This window comes from Salmo salar, chromosome ssa08, assembly GCF_905237065.1.
Source record: "Salmo salar chromosome ssa08, Ssal_v3.1, whole genome shotgun sequence".
NCBI classification, from domain to species: domain Eukaryota; kingdom Metazoa; phylum Chordata; class Actinopteri; order Salmoniformes; family Salmonidae; genus Salmo; species Salmo salar.
The window spans coordinates 23,656,162-23,673,991 of NC_059449.1; the positions used below are offsets into that span (position 1 = coordinate 23,656,162).

A 17,830-nucleotide genomic window follows, 5' to 3' on the forward strand; every position below is an offset into this window, starting at 1 on the left:
GATTAGGCAGCGTTTACACAGGTAGCCCAAATCTGATATTTTTTACCACTAATTGGTCTTTTGACCAATCACATCAGATATTTTTCAGAGCTGATATGATTGGTCAAAAGACCAATTAGTAAAAACATAGAATTGGCCTACATGTCTAAACGCTGCCTTAGTCTCTTTATTGGCCGGTTCTGGAAGCTGGTGTGTATATTTGGAGGTCCTTGAGTTGGAAAACACACCAACATTCTACACAAATATCTCTCTCTCTCTCTCTCTCTCTCTCTCTCTCTCTCTCTCTCTCTCTCTCTCTCTCTCTCTCTCTCTCTCTCTCTCTCTCTCTCTCTCTCTCTCTCTCTCTCTCTCTCTCTCTCTCTCTCTCTCTCTCTCTCTCTCTCTCTCTCTCTCTCTCTCTCTCTCTCTCTCTCTCTCTCTCTCTCTCTCTCTCTCTCTCTCTCTCTCTCCCTCTCTCTCTCCCTCCCTCTCTGCAGAGGAGTAAGAACAGAGATTCTCTCTCTGTGCAGAGGAGTAAGAACAGAGATTCTCGCTCTCTTCAGAGGAGTAAGAGCAGAGATAATATCTCTCTCTCTCTCTCTCTGTGTGCAGAGGAGTAAGAACAGAGATAATATCTCTCTCGCTCTCTTCAGAGGAGTAAGAGCAGAGATAATATCTCTCTCTCTCTCTGTGCAGAGGAGTAAGAACAGAGATAATTGGATGGGGGTGAAGAATGAGGAGAGAGAGACACTAGTCTAAGTAGCCATTATGTATTCTAGTATTTCTGTGTCTCAGTCAGCTCACAGCAAAACACACAGCAATCAAACATCACAGTTTTCACACCACCAGGTATAAAACGTCACAATCCAAAACCATAGTTTAAAACACATTCACTTTACTAAATGAGGGAGACTCAAGTTGCCCAAACAGACTAAAGGATAAAAGGAAGGGATATGCCTACACAATCATGAAGCAGGGAAGGGAATTTATTCCTTAATTAACAAATACAACAAAAAAGCTGATCAACTGTATTTCAGACTTAACACTGTGCCCTCAGCCTTGCTGTGAAGCCTTTACGACCCAACACTGATCCCAGATCTGTCCGAATCCTGGAGCTGCAGTTTCAGTTGGCCGTAGAACGTTTGTTCATTAGCAGTGGCACCGGCGGCCATTTTAGGTCCATTCACGTCAGCCATTTTGTGTGGAGTCATAGCGAGCACTGCCAGAGCACAGAGCACCAACACCAGGTGAACCATATAGATAACTACATGGAGACAGTACAATACCACAGACAGAGACAAGGTGACGATACAGCAGGGCCCGGCCAGCAGGAGCAGGACAGTGTAATACAGAGAAGACAGGATGATGGCCAGAGAGGAGAAGACGAGTTTAACCATCACAGAGACCAGCCAGGAGTAGACAGAGAGAGGGGAGAAGAGGAGCCTGGAAATGGACAGAGGAAGAACCTGGAAAGGAACCGAATGAGAGTTACTTCTCTTCTCTAGTCTTGAATATTTCAGCCATCTACAACAACAAAAAAACGGTCCCCATCTTCAACGTGCATGTACACAAACACGATCAGAGGCATCATGTTTTTTTTTCCCTTCTTCTTCAGTACATTATAGACTGACCTGATCACAAACACTTCCTTGTTGGTTGATGTCAGACCTATGGGCATTCTGAAGCCCTGAGGGAGGAGAGAGAGAGAGAGAGGTGAAGGGTTAAAATGTTAAAAACAACAGAGGGGGGGACATGGGACATGTTCATCAGTGCACACCGTGTGGAAACATCAGTTGTTGAGGCCCCAGCTAACAATTGTTGGTAGAAAGAACCCGTTTGTGACGTCATCCGGGAACGTTTCCTTGATGTTAGAGCGTCTAGTTCCTCATTTGCCCCCCTCAGCAAAATTAGCCGACATTTTAGCCTATTGTTTGCGTATTTCACACTATGTTGAGGTAAATAAAATCGGAGTATAATGCTTGTTCCTCGTCAATCAATCAACTGCATTACAGTTAAAAAAAAAACGAACTGACTACCACCACCGATTACTGTATGCTAGCTATGCTACCAGCTTATACGGACAGGAGTTAGCATTTAGCAGTCACTTCTTCTAAACCTGAAAGAAAACTAAATTGGGACAACTTCTACAACCTTCTGAGAACCTTTGGCCTTTGTTTAGCACGTTTTGGCGTAAAAGTTAAGAGAATATTCCCTTAAAAAAGCTGGAATCCTTCATTAAATGAAACCGCCAAGTCCGTTTGTGATATTTTACAACGACAAAGAAGTTACTCACCAACATAGTTTTATTTCCCCCCTCTGACATCGTCGCAGGCACGACAGAAAAGCCCGTTATACACCGAACATTATGACCATTCTCCTCTGCTCAGCTACAACAACAATAACAACAATAACAATAACAACAGGCATCATTTCCCCCCTAACGCAGACTCCGTCATTAATGTCAAACAGAAACTTAGCCAGAACCTGGTTACCGTGGGAAATGTTGCAAGAATGTTCCGGCGTCCAGTTCTCTGAGAGTTAACATTCCCACGGTAACCACGTTCTGGGTAAATTAACCCTCCGAAAAACTGGAACACCGGAACATTCTTGCAACATTCCCATGAAACATGTTGTTACGTTCCCCAGTTTCTGTGTTGTGGTTTTGTATGTGTGTGTATGTGTGTGTTTCAGGAAATGGCTTCCTGAAATTCCCCCCCAAGCAGCTGATTGGTCGGCCACATCGAAGATCTCGCCCTCTCGTCAAGGGATACAGCTGTACAGACTCCTTCTCCAGCTAGAAAAGCCAGCGTTCCTTTGTTAGAGAGAGAGCTGATTCGTATGTCCTGTGTGTGTCAATAGGACACAGTGTTTTTTGTTTTTATTATTGACATTGTTTGTATTATTCTGTTTTTGTCCCCGGGGGGGGAGAGGCACCTAGGGAGTGCTTAGGGAAGAGGCCCGCGGGCTTACATAACCCGTAGTATTTACTGTCTATACACACTAGGTAAGACCTGGGCGGACCATCCCCTGTATTTTGGTTAGTGCACCAGGTGGTGCTAAGTTAGGTCAGTAGTGGGTAGGTCACCAGGTGGTGCTACGTTAGGTCAGTAGTGGGTAGGTCACCAGGTGGTGCTAAATTAGGTCAGTAGTGGGTAGGTCACCAGGCGGTGCTAGTTAGGTCAGTAGTGGGTAGTTCACCAGGTGGTGCTAGTTAGGTCAGTAGTGGGTAGGTCACCAGGCGGTGCTAAGTTAGGTAAGTAGTGGGTAGGTCACCAGGCGGTGCTAGTTAGGTCACCAGGTGGTGCTAAGTTATGTCAGTAGTGGGTAGGTCACCAGGCGGTGCTAGTTAGGTCAGTAGTGGGTAGGTCACCAGGTGGTGCTAAGTTAGGTCAGTAGTGGGTAGGTCACCAGGTGGTGCTAAGTTAGGTCAGTAGTGGGTAGGTCACCAGGCGGTGCTAGTTAGGTCAGTAGTGGGTAGGTCACCAGGCGGTGCTAGTTAGGTCAGTAGTGGGTAGGTCACCAGGAGGTGCTAAGTTAGGTAAGTAGTGGGTAGCTCACCAGGAGGTGCTAGTTAGGTCACCAGGTGGTGCTAAGTTATGTCAGTAGTGGGTAGGTCACCAGGCGGTGCTAGTTAGGTCACCAGGTGGTGCTAAGTTATGTCAGTAGTGGGTAGGTCACCAGGCGGTGCTAGTTAGGTCAGTAGTGGGTAGGTCACCAGGTGGTGCTAAGTTAGGTCAGTAGTGGGTAGGTCACCAGGTGGTGCTAAGTTAGGTCAGTAGTGGGTAGGTCACCAGGCGGTGCTAGTTAGGTCAGTAGTGGGTAGGCAGGTAAGGTAGGAGAGGGGGTTTGACATTTACTTTCTCTCCTTTGGTTCCGTCCAGCCCCTTTTCCCCAAATGTACCTTATGAAGGAATAAATTCCCAGTAAACAGTAAATTCTCTGCCTTTGTCATCCTTACTTGCACCTACAGTCACATACCTCCACCTACAATCCCATACCTCTATACCTCCACCTACAATCCCATACCTCTATACCTCCACCTACAGTCCCATACCTCTATACCTACAGTCCCATACCTCTATACCTACAGTCCCATACCTCTACCATCTGTATTGTGTTTATTAAAGGGAACATCCCTCCATCTGTATTCTGATTATTAAAGGGAACATCCCTCCATCTGTATTCTGTTTATTAAAGGGAACGTCCCTCCATCTGTATTCTGTTTATTAAAGGGAACATCCTCCATCTGTATTCTGTTTATTAAAGAGAAACATCCCTCCATCTGTATTCTGTTTATTAAAGGGAACGTCCCTCCATCTGTATTCTGTTTATTAAAGGGAACATCTCTCCATCTGTATTCTGTTTATTAAAGGGAACGTCCCTCCATCTGTATTCTGTTTATTAAAGGGAACATCCTCCATCTGTATTCTGTTTATTAAAGGGAACATCCCTCCATCTGTATTCTGTTTATTAAAGGGAACGTCCCTCCATCTGTATTCTGTTTATTAAAGGGAACATCCCTCCATCTGTATTCTGTTTATTAAAGGGAACGTCCCTCCATCTGTATTCTGTTTATTAAAGGGAACGTCCCTCCATCTGTATTCTGTTTATTAAAGGGAACATCCCTCCATCTGTATTGTGTTTATTAAAGGGAACATCCCTCCATCTGTATTCTGTTTATTAAAGGGAACATCCCTCCATCTGTATTCTGTTTATTAAAGGGAACATCCCTCCATCTGTATTCTGTTTTAAAGGGAACATCCCTCCATCTGTATTCTGTTTATTAAAGGGAACATCCCTCCATCTGTATTCTGTTTATTAAAAGGGAACGTCACTCCATCTGTATTCTGTTTATTAAAGGGAACATCCCTCCATCTCTATTCTGTTTATTAAAGGGAACGTCCCTCCATCTGTATTCTGTTAATTAAAGGGAACATCCCTCCATCTGTATTCTGTTTATTAAAGGGAACATCTGTATCCTGTTTATTAAAGGGAACATCCCTCCATCCTTATTCTGTTTATTAAAGGGAACATCCCTCCATCTGTATTCTGTTTATTAAAGGGAACGTCCCTCCATCTGTATTCTGATTATTAAAGGGAACGTCTGTATTCTGTTTATTAAAGGGACATCCCTCCATCTGTATTCTGATTATTAAAGGGAACATCTGTATTCTGTTTATTAAAGGGAACATCCCTCCATCTGTATTCTGTTTATTAAAGGGAACATCCCTCCATCTGTATTCTGTTTATTAAAGAGAAACATCCCTCCATCTGTATTCTGTTTATTAAAAGGGAACGTCCCTCCATCTGTATTCTGTTTATTAAAGGGAACATCCCTCCATCTGTATTCTGTTTATTAAAGGGAACGTCCCTCCATCTGTATTCTGTTAAAGGGAACATCCCTCCATCTGTATTGTGTTTATTAAAGGGAACATCCCTCCATCTGTATTCTGTTTAAAGGGAACATCCCTCCATCTGTATTGTGTTTATTAAAGGAAACATCCCTCCATCTGTATTCTGTTTATTAAAAAGGGAACGTCCCTCCATCTGTATTCTGTTTATTAAAGGGAACGTCCCTCCATCTGTATTCTGATTATTAAAGGGAACGTCTGTATTCTGTTTATTAAAGGGAACATCCCTCCATCTGTATTCTGATTATTAAAGGGAACATCTGTATTCTGTTTATTAAAGGGAACATCCCTCCATCTGTATTCTGTTTATTAAAGGAAACATCCCTCCATCTGTATTGTGTTTATTAAAGGGAACATCCCTCCATCTGTATTCTGTTAATTAAAGGGAACATCCCTCCATCTGTATTCTGTTTAAAGGGAACGTCCCTCCATCTGTATTCTGTCTATTAAAGGGAACGTCCCTCCATCTGTATTCTGTTTATTAAAGGGAACATCCCTCCATCTGTATTCTGTTTATTAAAGGGAACATCCCTCCATCTGTATTGTGTTTATTAAAGGGAACATCCCTCCATCTGTATTGTGTTTATTAAAGGGAACATCCCTCCATCTGTATTCTGTTTATTAAAGGGAACATCCCTCCATCTGTATTGTGTTTATTAAAGGGAACATCCCTCCATCTGTATTGTGTTTATTAAAGGGAAAATCCCTCCATCTGTATTGTGTTTATTAAAGGGAACATCCCTCCATCTGTATTGTGTTTATTAAAGGGAACATCCCTCCATCTGTATTCTGTTTAAAGGGAACATCCCTCCATCTGTATTCTGTTTATTAAAGGGAACATCCCTCCATCTGTATTCTGTTTATTAAAGGGGAACATCCCTCCATCTGTATTCTGTTTATTAAAGAGAAACATCCCTCCATCTGTATTGTGTTTATTAAAGGGAACGTCCCTCCATCTGTATTCTGTTTATTAAAGAGAAACATCCCTCCATCTGTATTCTGTTTATTAAAGGGAACATCCCTCCATCTGTATTCTGTTTATTAAAGAGAAACATCCCTCCATCTGTATTCTGTTTATTAAAAGGGAACGTCCCTCCATCTGTATTCTGTTTATTAAAGGGAACATCCCTCCATCTGTATTGTGTTTATTAAAGGGAACATCCCTCCATCTGTATTCTGTTTAAAGGGAACATCCCTCCATCTGTATTCTGTTTATTAAAGGAAACATCCCTCCATCTGTATTCTGTTTTATTAAAAGGAACGTCCCTCCATCTGTATTCTGTTTATTAAAGGGAACGTCCCTCCATCTGTATTCTGATTATTAAAGGGAAACGTCTGTATTCTGTTTATTAAAGGGAACATCCCTCCATCTGTATTCTGATTATTAAAGGGAACATCTGTATTCTGTTTATTAAAGGGAACATTCCTCCATCTGTATTGTGTTTATTAAAGGGAACATCCCTCCATCTGTATCCTGTTTATTAAAGGGAACATCCCTCCATCTGTATTCTGTTTAAAGGGAACGTCCCTCCATCTGTATTCTGTTTATTAAAGAGAAACATCCCTCCATCTGTATTCTGTTTATTAAAGAGAAACATCCCTCCATCTGTATTCTGTTTATTAAAAGGGAACGTCCCTCCATCTGTATTCCCTGTTAATTAAAGGGAACATCCCTCCATCTGTATTCTGTTTATTAAAGGGAACATCTGTATCCTGTTTATTAAATGGAACATCCCTCCATCCTTATTCTGTTTATTAAAGGGAACATCCCTCCATCTGTATTCTGTTTATTAAAGGGAACGTCCCTCCATCTGTATTCTGATTATTAAAGGGAACGTCTGTATTCTGTTTATTAAAGGGATCATCCCTCCATCTGTATTCTGATTATTAAAGGGAACATCTGTATTCTGTTTATTAAAGGGAACATCCCTCCATCTGTATTCTGTTTATTAAAGGGAACATCCCTCCATCTGTATTCTGTTTATTAAAGAGAAACATCCCTCCATCTGTATTCTGTTTATTAAAAGGAACGTCCCTCCATCTGTATTCTGTTTATTAAAGGGAACATCCCTCCATCTGTATTCTGTTAAAGGGAACATCTCTCCATCTGTATTCTGTTTATTAAAGGGAACGTCCCTCCATCTGTATTCTGTTAAAGGGAACATCCCTCCATCTGTATTCTGTTTATTAAAGGGAACATCCCTCCATCTGTATTGTGTTTATTAAAGGGAACATCCCTCCATCTGTATTCTGTTTAAAGGGAACATCCCTCCATCTGTATTCTGTTTATTAAAGGGAACATCCATCCATCTGTATCCTGTTTATTAAAGGGAACATCCTCCATCTGTATTCTGTTTATTAAAGGGAACATCCCTCCATCTGTATCCTGTTTATTAAAGGGAACATCCTCCATCTGTATTCTGTTTATTAAAGGGAACATCCCTCCATCTGTATTCTGTTTATTAAAGAGAAACATCCCTCCATCTGTATTGTGTTTATTAAAGGGAACGTCCCTCCATCTGTATTCTGTTTATTAAAGGGAACATCCCTCCATCTGTATTCTGTTTATTAAAGAGAAACATCCCTCCATCTGTATTCTGTTTATTAAAGGGAACATCCCTCCATCTGTATTCTGTTTATTAAAGAGAAACCTCCCTCCATCTTTATTCTGTTTATTAAAAGGAACGTCCCTCCATCTGTATTCTGTTTATTAAAGGGAACATCCCTCCATCTGTATTGTGTTTATTAAAGGGAACATCCCTCCATCTGTATTCTGTTTAAAGGGAACATCCGTCCATCTGTATTCTGTTTATTAAAGGAAACATCCCTCCATCTGTATTCTGTTTATTAAAAGGAACGTCCCTCCATCTGTATTCTGTTTATTAAAGGGAACGTCCCTCCATCTGTATTCTGATTATTAAAGGGAACGTCTGTATTCTGTTTATTAAAGGGAACATCCCTCCATCTGTATTCTGATTATTAAAGGGAACATCTGTATTCTGTTTATTAAAGGGAACATTCCTCCATCTGTATTGTGTTTATTAAAGGGAACATCCCTCCATCTGTATCCTGTTTATTAAAGGGAACATCCCTCCATCTGTATTCTGTTTAAAGGGAACGTCCCTCCATCTGTATTCTGTTTATTAAAGAGAAACATCCCTCCATCTGTATTCTGTTTATTAAAAGGAACGTCCCTCCATCTGTATTCTGTTTATTAAAGGGAACATCCCTCCATCTGTATTCTGTTTATTAAAGGGAACATCTGTATCCTGTTTATTAAAGGGAACATCCCTCCATCCTTATTCTGTTTATTAAAGGGAACATCCCTCCATCTGTATTCTGTTTATTAAAGGGAACGTCCCTCCATCTGTATTCTGATTATTAAAGGGAACGTCTGTATTCTGTTTATTAAAGGGATCATCCCTCCATCTGTATTCTGATTATTAAAGGGAACATCTATATTCTGTTTATTAAAGGGAACATCCCTCCATCTGTATTCTGTTTATTAAAGGGAACATCCCTCCATCTGTATTCTGTTTATTAAAGAGAAACATCCCTCCATCTGTATTCTGTTTATTAAAAGGAACGTCCCTCCATCTGTATTCTGTTTATTAAAGGGAACATCCCTCCATCTGTATTCTGTTAAAGGGAACATCTCTCCATCTGTATTCTGTTTATTAAAGGGAACGTCCCTCCATCTGTATTCTGTTAAAGGGAACATCCCTCCATCTGTATTCTGTTTATTAAAGGGAACATCCCTCCATCTGTATTGTGTTTATTAAAGGGAACATCCCTCCATCTGTATTCTGTTTATTAAAGGGAACGTCCCTCCATCTGTATTCTGTTAATTAAAGGGAACATCCCTCCATCTGTATTCTGTTTATTAAAGGGAACATCTGTATCCTGTTTATTAAAGGGAACATCCCTCCATCCTTATTCTGTTTTTTAAAGGGAACATCCCTCCATCTGTATTCTGTTTATTAAAGGGAACGTCCCTCCATCTGTATTCTGATTATTAAAGGGAACGTCTGTATTCTGTTTATTAAAGGGATCATCCCTCCATCTGTATTCTGATTATTAAAGGGAACATCTATATTCTGTTTATTAAAGGGAACATCCCTCCATCTGTATTCTGTTTATTAAAGGGAACATCCCTCCATCTGTATTCTGTTTATTAAAGAGAAACATCCCTCCATCTGTATTCTGTTTATTAAAAGGAACGTCCCTCCATCTGTATTCTGTTTATTAAAGGGAACATCCCTCCATCTGTATTCTGTTAAAGGGAACATCTCTCCATCTGTATTCTGTTTATTAAAGGGAACGTCCCTCCATCTGTATTCTGTTAAAGGGAACATCCCTCCATCTGTATTCTGTTTATTAAAGGGAACATCCCTCCATCTGTATTGTGTTTATTAAAGGGAACATCCCTCCATCTGTATTCTGTTTAAAGGGAACATCCCTCCATCTGTATTCTGTTTATTAAAGGGAACATCCCTCCATCTGTATCCTGTTTATTAAAGGGAACATCCTCCATCTGTATTCTGTTTATTAAAGGGAACATCCCTCCATCTGTATCCTGTTTATTAAAGGGAACATCCTCCATCTGTATTCTGTTTATTAAAGGGAACATCCCTCCATCTGTATTGTGTTTATTAAAGGGAACATCCCTCCATCTGTATTCTGTTTAAAGGGAACATCCCTCCATCTGTATTCTGTTTATTAAAGGGAACATCCCTCCATCTGTATTCTGTTTATTAAAGAGAAACATCCCTCCATCTGTATTCTGTTTATTAAAAGGAACATCCCTCCATCCTTATTCTGTTTATTAAAGGGAACATCCCTCCATCTGTATTCTGTTTATTAAAGGGAACGTCCCTCCATCTGTATTCTGATTATTAAAGGGAACGTCTGTATTCTGTTTATTAAAGGGATCATCCCTCCATCTGTATTCTGATTATTAAAGGGAACATCTATATTCTGTTTATTAAAGGGAACATCCCTCCATCTGTATTCTGTTTATTAAAGGGAACATCCCTCCATCTGTATTCTGTTTATTAAAGAGAAACATCCCTCCATCTGTATTCTGTTTATTAAAAGGAACGTCCCTCCATCTGTATTCTGTTTATTAAAGGGAACATCCCTCCATCTGTATTCTGTTAAAGGGAACATCTCTCCATCTGTATTCTGTTTATTAAAGGGAACGTCCCTCCATCTGTATTCTGTTAAAGGGAACATCCCTCCATCTGTATTCTGTTTATTAAAGGGAACATCCCTCCATCTGTATTGTGTTTATTAAAGGGAACATCCCTCCATCTGTATTCTGTTTAAAGGGAACATCCCTCCATCTGTATTCTGTTTATTAAAGGGAACATCCCTCCATCTGTATCCTGTTTATTAAAGGGAACATCCTCCATCTGTATTCTGTTTATTAAAGGGAACATCCCTCCATCTGTATCCTGTTTATTAAAGGGAACATCCTCCATCTGTATTCTGTTTATTAAAGGGAACATCCCTCCATCTGTATTGTGTTTATTAAAGGGAACATCCCTCCATCTGTATTCTGTTTAAAGGGAACATCCCTCCATCTGTATTCTGTTTATTAAAGGGAACATCCCTCCATCTGTATTCTGTTTATTAAAGAGAAACATCCCTCCATCTGTATTCTGTTTATTAAAAGGAACGTCCCTCCATCTGTATTCTGTTTATTAAAGGGAACATCCCTCCATCTGTATTCTGTTAAAGGGAACATCTCTCCATCTGTATTCTGTTTATTAAAGGGAACGTCCCTCCATCTGTATTCTGTTAAAGGGAACATCCCTCCATCTGTATTCTGTTTATTAAAGGGAACATCCCTCCATCTGTATTGTGTTTATTAAAGGGAACATCCCTCCATGTGTATTCTGTTTAAAGGGAACATCCCTCCATCTGTATTCTGTTTATTAAAGGGAACATCCCTCCATCTGTATTCTGTTAAAGGGAACATCTCTCCATCTGTATTCTGTTTATTAAAGGGAACATCCCTCCATCTGTATCCTGTTTATTAAAGGGAACATCCCTCCATCTGTATTGTGTTTATTAAAGGGAACATCCCTCCATCTGTATTCTGTTTAAAGGGAACATCCCTCCATCTGTATTCTGTTTATTAAAGGGAACATCCCTCCATCTGTATCCTGTTTATTAAAGGGAACATCCATCCATCTGTATTGTGTTTATTAAAGGGAACATCCCTCCATCTGTATTCTGTTTAAAGGGAACGTCCCTCCATCTGTATTCTGTTAATTAAAGGGAACGTCCCTCCATCTGTATTCTGTTTATTAAAGGGAACATCCCTCCATCTGTATTCTGTTTATTAAAGGGAACATCCCTCCATCTGTATTCTGTTTAAAGGGAACATTCTACTGTCTATATTCTGTGTATTGTATTCTGTCCATTGTTAGACCATGTCAGCACCACTTAACTTCAATTCCTTTTATATGTAAATGCTCTTGTTGAATAAAGGTGATTCTGATAAATAATATTCAGGTAAAGAAGAGAATAGCTGAGAGAGATGGATGGAGAGACAGAAGAAAAGCCGAGGGAGAAAGATGGAGAGACTGGGAAGAAAAGCTGAAAGAAAGAAAGATGGGGACTGAGGCCTGGCTTTCTGAGAGAGGGGCCTGGCTTTCTGAGAGAGGAGCCTGGCCTGGCTTTCTGAGAGAGGGGCCTGGCCTGGCTTTCTGAGAGAGGGTCCTGGCTTGGCTTTCTGAGAGAGGGTCCTGGCCTGGCTTTCTGAGAGAGGGGCCTGGCCTGGCTTTCTGAGAGAGGGTCCTGGCCTGGCTTTCTGAGAGAGGGTCCTGGCCTGGCTTTCTGAGAGAGGGGCCTGGCCTGGCTTTCTGAGAGAGGGGCCTGGCCTGGCTTTCTGAGAGAGGGGCCTGGCTTTCTGAGAGAGGGTCCTGGCCTGGCTTTCTGAGAGAGGGGCCTGGCCTGGCTTTCTGAGAGAGGGTCCTGGCCTGGCTTTCTGAGAGAGGGGCCTGGCCTGGCTTTCTGAGAGAGGGGCCTGGCTTTCTGAGGGACGGGCCTGGCTTTCTGAGAGAGGGGCCTGGCTTTCTGAGAGAGGGGCCTGGCTTTCTGAGAGAGGGGCCTGGCCTGGCTTTCTGAGAGAGGGGCCTGGCTTTCTGAGAGAGGGGCCTGGCCTGGCTTTCTGAGAGAGGGGCCTGGCCTGGCTTTCTGAGAGAGGGGCCTGGCCTGGCTTTCTGAGAGAGGGGCCTGGCTTTCTGAGGGACGGGCCTGGCTTTCTGAGAGAGGGGCCTGGCTTTCTGAGGGAGGGGCCTGGCTTTCTGAGGGAGGGGCCAGGCTTTCTGAGAGAGGGGCCAGGCCTGGCTTTCTGAGAGAGGGGCCAGGCCTGGCTTTCTGAGAGAGGGGCCAGGCCTGGCTTTCTGAGAGAGGGGCCAGGCCTGGCTTTCTGAGAGAGGGGCCAGGCCTGGCTTTCTGAGAGAGGGGCCAGGCCTGGCTTTCTGAGAGAGGGGCCAGGCCTGGCTTTCTGAGAGAGGGGCCAGGCCTGGCTTTCTGAGAGAGGGGCCAGGCCTGGCTTTCTGAGAGAGGGGCCTGGCCTGGCTTTCTGAGAGAGGGGCCTGGCTTTCTGAGAGAGGGGCCTGGCTTTCTGAGGGAGGGGCCTGGCTTTCTGAGAGAGGGGCCAGGCCTGGCTTTCTGAGAGAGGGGCCTGGCCTGGCTTTCTGAGGGACGGGCCTGGCTTTCTGAGAGAGGGGCCTGGCCTGGCTTTCTGAGAGAGGGGCCTGGCTTTCTGAGAGAGGGGCCTGGCTTTCTGAGGGAGGGGCCTGGCTTTCTGAGGGAGGGGCCCGGCTTTCTGAGGGAGGGGCCCGGCTTTCTGAGGGAGGGGCCTGGCTTTCTGAGGGAGGGGCCTGGCTTTCTGAGAGAGGGGCCTGGCTTTCTGAGAGAGGGGCCAGGCTTTCTGAGGGAGGGGCCTGGCCTGGCTTTCTGAGAGAGGGGCCTGGCTTTCTGAGGGAGGGGCCTGGCTTTCTGAGGGAGGGGCCTGGCTTTCTGAGGGAGGGGCCTGGCTTTCTGAGGGAGGGGCCTGGCTGGCACTGTGTGCGGGCGCTCACCCTTTCTGTGCGAAGTCGACGTGTTTCTCCGGTAGAATGGCGAGGATCTGGTTCAACACCTGGTCCGGGTTGGTCTGACTGGTCAATGTTACATTATACTGGGCCTGGAGAGAGAGGAGAGAAGAGAGAGAGGAGAGGAGAGAGAGAGAGGGGGGAGAGAGAGAGGAGAGAGAGAGAGAGAGAGGGGGAGGGAGAGAGAGAGGGGGGGACAGACAGACAGACAGACGAGGGAGAGAGACAGAGAGAGTCAGTTTGAGTTTATGTAAGACTGAGTGATTGTTCCTTGATCCTATAGGGGGGTGTCTATATATATGTACCTTGGTCCTATAGGGGGGTGTCTATATATACCTTGATCCTATAGGGGGTGTCTATATATATGTACCTTGATCCTATAGGGGGTGTCTATATATATGTACCTTGATCCTATAGGGGGTGTCTATATATATGTACCTTGGTCCTATAGGGGGGTGTCTATATATATGTACCTTGATCCTATAGGGGGTGTCTATATATATGTACCTTGATCCTATAGGGGGTGTCTATATATATATATGTACCTTGATCCTATAGGGGGTGTCTATATACATGTACCTTGGTCCTATAGGGGGGTGTCTATATATATGTACCTTGATCCTATAGGGGGTGTCTATATATATGTACCTTGGTCCTATAGGGGGGTGTCTATATATATATATATATATATGTACCTTGATCCTATAGGGGGGTGTCTATATATATATATATATATATATATATATATATATATGTACCTTGATCCTATAGGGGGTGTCTATATATATGTACCTTGATCCTGCGTGGTCCGTCCCGTAGCCCTCGTCTCTTGCTGGGTGTGAGCATGGTGATGACTTTATCCAGCCCTCTCTCCAGACTGCCGAATACCTTACCGCCCTTCCTCTTCTGGCCGCTGTCCCCCCGAGACGCCCCCGCCAGGTCTAAGGACCGGGACCTAAGAGACGGACGGACGGAGGACAACGATCTCAAGACCAGAGGTTCTTTTTTGATATTTTTCCTCCCCAAGTTTCCTGATATCCAATTGGATGTTGTCTCATCGCTGCGACTCCCCAACGGACTCGGGAGAGGTCGAAGGTCAAAGCAGCTCTAATTCTTAAAAAACACACGGCTCGGTTAACCCGGAAGCCAGCCTCACCGACGTGACGGAGGAAACACCCCAGTCCAACTGACAAACGTGGTCAGCTTGCAGGCGCCCGGCCCGCCACAAGGAGTCGCTAGAACACGACGAGCCAAGGACCCCCCCCAGCCAAACCCTCCATTCTAACCTCGGGATGAGACAAGGACCCCCCCCCAGCCAAACCCTCTATTCTAACCTCGGGATGAGCCAAGGACCCCCCCCAGCCAAACCCTCCATTCTAACCTCGGGATGAGCCAAGGACCCCCCCCAGCCAAACCCTCCATTCTAACCTCGGGATGAGCCAAGGACCCCCCAGCCAAACCCTCCATTCTAACCTCGGGATAGAATGGATACTTTCTGTTGTCTGTCTTTATCAAGTCATCATCAGTAACCTTCTCTCTGGGCTGAAGGTCAGTTTCTCCATCATATCTTCTCTCTGGGCTGAAGGTCAGTTCCTCCATCATACCTTCTCTCTGGGCTGAAGGACAGTTCCTCCATCATACCTTCTCTCTGGGCTGAAGGTCAGTTCCTCCATCATACCTTCTCTCTGGGCTGAAGGTCAGTTCCTCCATCATACCTTCTCTCTGGGCTGAAGGTCAGTTCCTCCATCATACCTTCTCTCTGGGCTGAAGGACAGTTCCTCCATCATACCTTCTCTCTGGGCTGAAGGTCAGCATCTCCATCATACCTTCTCTCTGGGCTGAAGGTCAGTTCCTCCATCATACCTTCTCTCTGGGCTGAAGGCCAGTTCCTCCATCATACCTTCTCTCTGGGCTGAAGGTCAGTTCCTCCATCATACCTTCTCTCTGGGCTGAAGGACAGTTCCTCCATCATACCTTCTCTCTGGGCTGAAGGTCAGCATCTCCATCATACCTTCTCTCTGGGCTGAAGGTCAGCATCTCCATCTCTTCTTCCTCCTTTCTTTCCACTCTCTCCCTCTGTCTCTTCCTCGACGGGTCCTTGCAAGTACTGCCGCCTCCTCCTGCAACACACACACACACACACACACACACACACACACACACACACACACACACACACACACACACACACACACACACACACACACACACGGGAAAAGTGTGTAACACATGTCAGTACACACCACATGGGACAGAGAGCAGGGAAAGAGACAGCAACACCTGTCACAGTACACGCCCAGGGACCCACACACACACACACGGTCCCTGGTGTGTTGGTCTGGACAGAGCTGTCAGCTGTAGCAGGACTGGAGAGGTGGGTTATAAATTACACAGAGAGAATGTGTGACATCAATATTATTACTGAAAAACTGCTCACAGATCTCTACATAGATCTATAGATCTAGATCAACTACCTCTTCCCCTACTGTATTTATTTATTTTATTTTGCTCCTTTGCACCCCATTAACTCTATTTCTACTTTGCACTTTCTGCTACTACAAATCTACCATTCCAGTGTTTTACTTGCTATATTGTATTTACTTCGCCACCACGGCCTATTTATTGCCTTTACCTCCCTTATCTCACCTCATTTGCTCACATTGTATATAGTCTTATTTTTCTACTGTATTATTGACTGTATGTTTGTTTAACTCCATGTGTAACTCTGTCTTGTTGTATGTTGTCGAACTGCTTTGCTTTATCTTGGCCAGGTCGCAATTGTAAATGAGAACTTGTTCTCAACTAGCCTACCTGGTTAAATAAAGGACTTGTTCTCAACTAGCCTACCTGGTTAAATAAAGGTGAAATAAATAAATAAATAAATAGATCTCTCTCTAAATCCATCTATATCTACATAGATCTATATAGAGATAGATCTATATTCTCTCTCTCTATATATATAGATCTATCGATCTATATTCTCTCTCTCTATATATAGATCTATCTATCTATATTCTCTCTCTCTCTATATATATAGATCTCTCTCTATATAGATCTATCTATCTCTATAGATGAATATAGATCTCTCTCTATCTATATAGATCTATCTCTATATCGTCTGTATTATTTGTCAGAGGTAAAAGCCAGGATCCAGTGAAAGGCTGAGACAGAGCAGGATACATAATAAACCAACCATCATTATCATCGCTCTCATTGAAACGCAGAGGGATAACAGCTAATAGCTAACAGCATTAGCATCCCACTCAATCACAAATAACTGTTATGGCGTTAGCCACGCTAGTTAGCATTAGGCTAGCTATTATTAAACATTTTAAAAACGGGGCACATTTTTGGGGGTCGACGGTGATCATAATCACACACACACACACACACACACACACACACACACACAGAGAGAGCGAGAGATAAATCAGATGAATATGAGTCTTCGGCACAAAGCTGCTAAATGACTATTAGCAGAATACAATTAACTTGCAAATGTGCCACTTCTGATTCTGAGTGGTGGTGGGGGGGCTGTATGTCCCTTTAAAACCCCCACAGGGAATCAACTCACCGTAGGGAATCAACTCACCGTAGGGAATCAACTCAACATAGGGAATCAACTCAACATAGGGAATCAACTCAACATAGGGAATCAACTCAACATAGGGAATCAACTCAACATAGGGAATCAACTCAACATAGGGAATCAACTCAACATAGGGAATCAACTCAACATAACTCAACATAGGGAATCAACTCAACATAGGGAATCAACTCACCGTATTGGACTGTAGTAGGGAATCAACTCACCGTAGGGAATCAACTCACCGTAGGGAATCAACTCACCGTAGGGAATCAACTCAACGTAGGGAATCAACTCAACGTAGGGAATCAACTCACCGTATTGGACTGTAGTAGGGAATCAACTCACCGTATTGAACTTTAGTAGGGAATCAACTCACCGTATTGAACTGTAGTAGGGAATCAACTCACCGTATTGAACTTTAGTAGGGAATCAACTCACCGTATTGAACTGTAGTAGGGAATCAACTCACCGTATTGAACTGTAGTAGGGAATCAACTCACCGTATTGAACTGTAGTAGGGAATCAACTCACCGTTTTGAACTTTAGTAGGGAATCAACTCACCGTATTGAACTGTAGTAGGGAATCAACTCACCGTATTGAACTGTAGTAGGGAATCAACTCACCGTATTGGACTTTAGTAGGGAATCAACTCACCGTATTGGACTTTAGTAGGGAATCAACTCACCGTATTGAACTGTAGTAGGGAATCAACTCACCGTATTACATTTACATTTTTTTT

General features: G+C 43.4%; 1 protein-coding gene across 4 annotated transcripts in view; it reads right to left on the minus strand.

Moving 5' to 3' along the window:
• Window positions 1-13,463: 13,463 nt before the first annotated feature.
• LOC106610569 (maternal embryonic leucine zipper kinase) overlaps window positions 13,464-17,830 on the minus strand; it is a 31,057-nt gene continuing 26,690 nt past the window's right edge. For all 4 annotated transcript variants that reach the window (XM_045723024.1, XM_045723026.1, XM_045723025.1 and 1 more), the window contains 3 exons: window positions 15,513-15,621; window positions 14,294-14,456; window positions 13,464-13,593 (listed from right to left, as the gene is read on the minus strand). In XM_045723024.1, coding sequence (XP_045578980.1) covers window positions 13,486-13,593; window positions 14,294-14,456; window positions 15,513-15,621 — 380 coding nt within the window. In that variant the 3' untranslated portion in view covers window positions 13,464-13,485. The remainder of the gene's footprint in view (window positions 13,594-14,293; window positions 14,457-15,512; window positions 15,622-17,830) is intronic.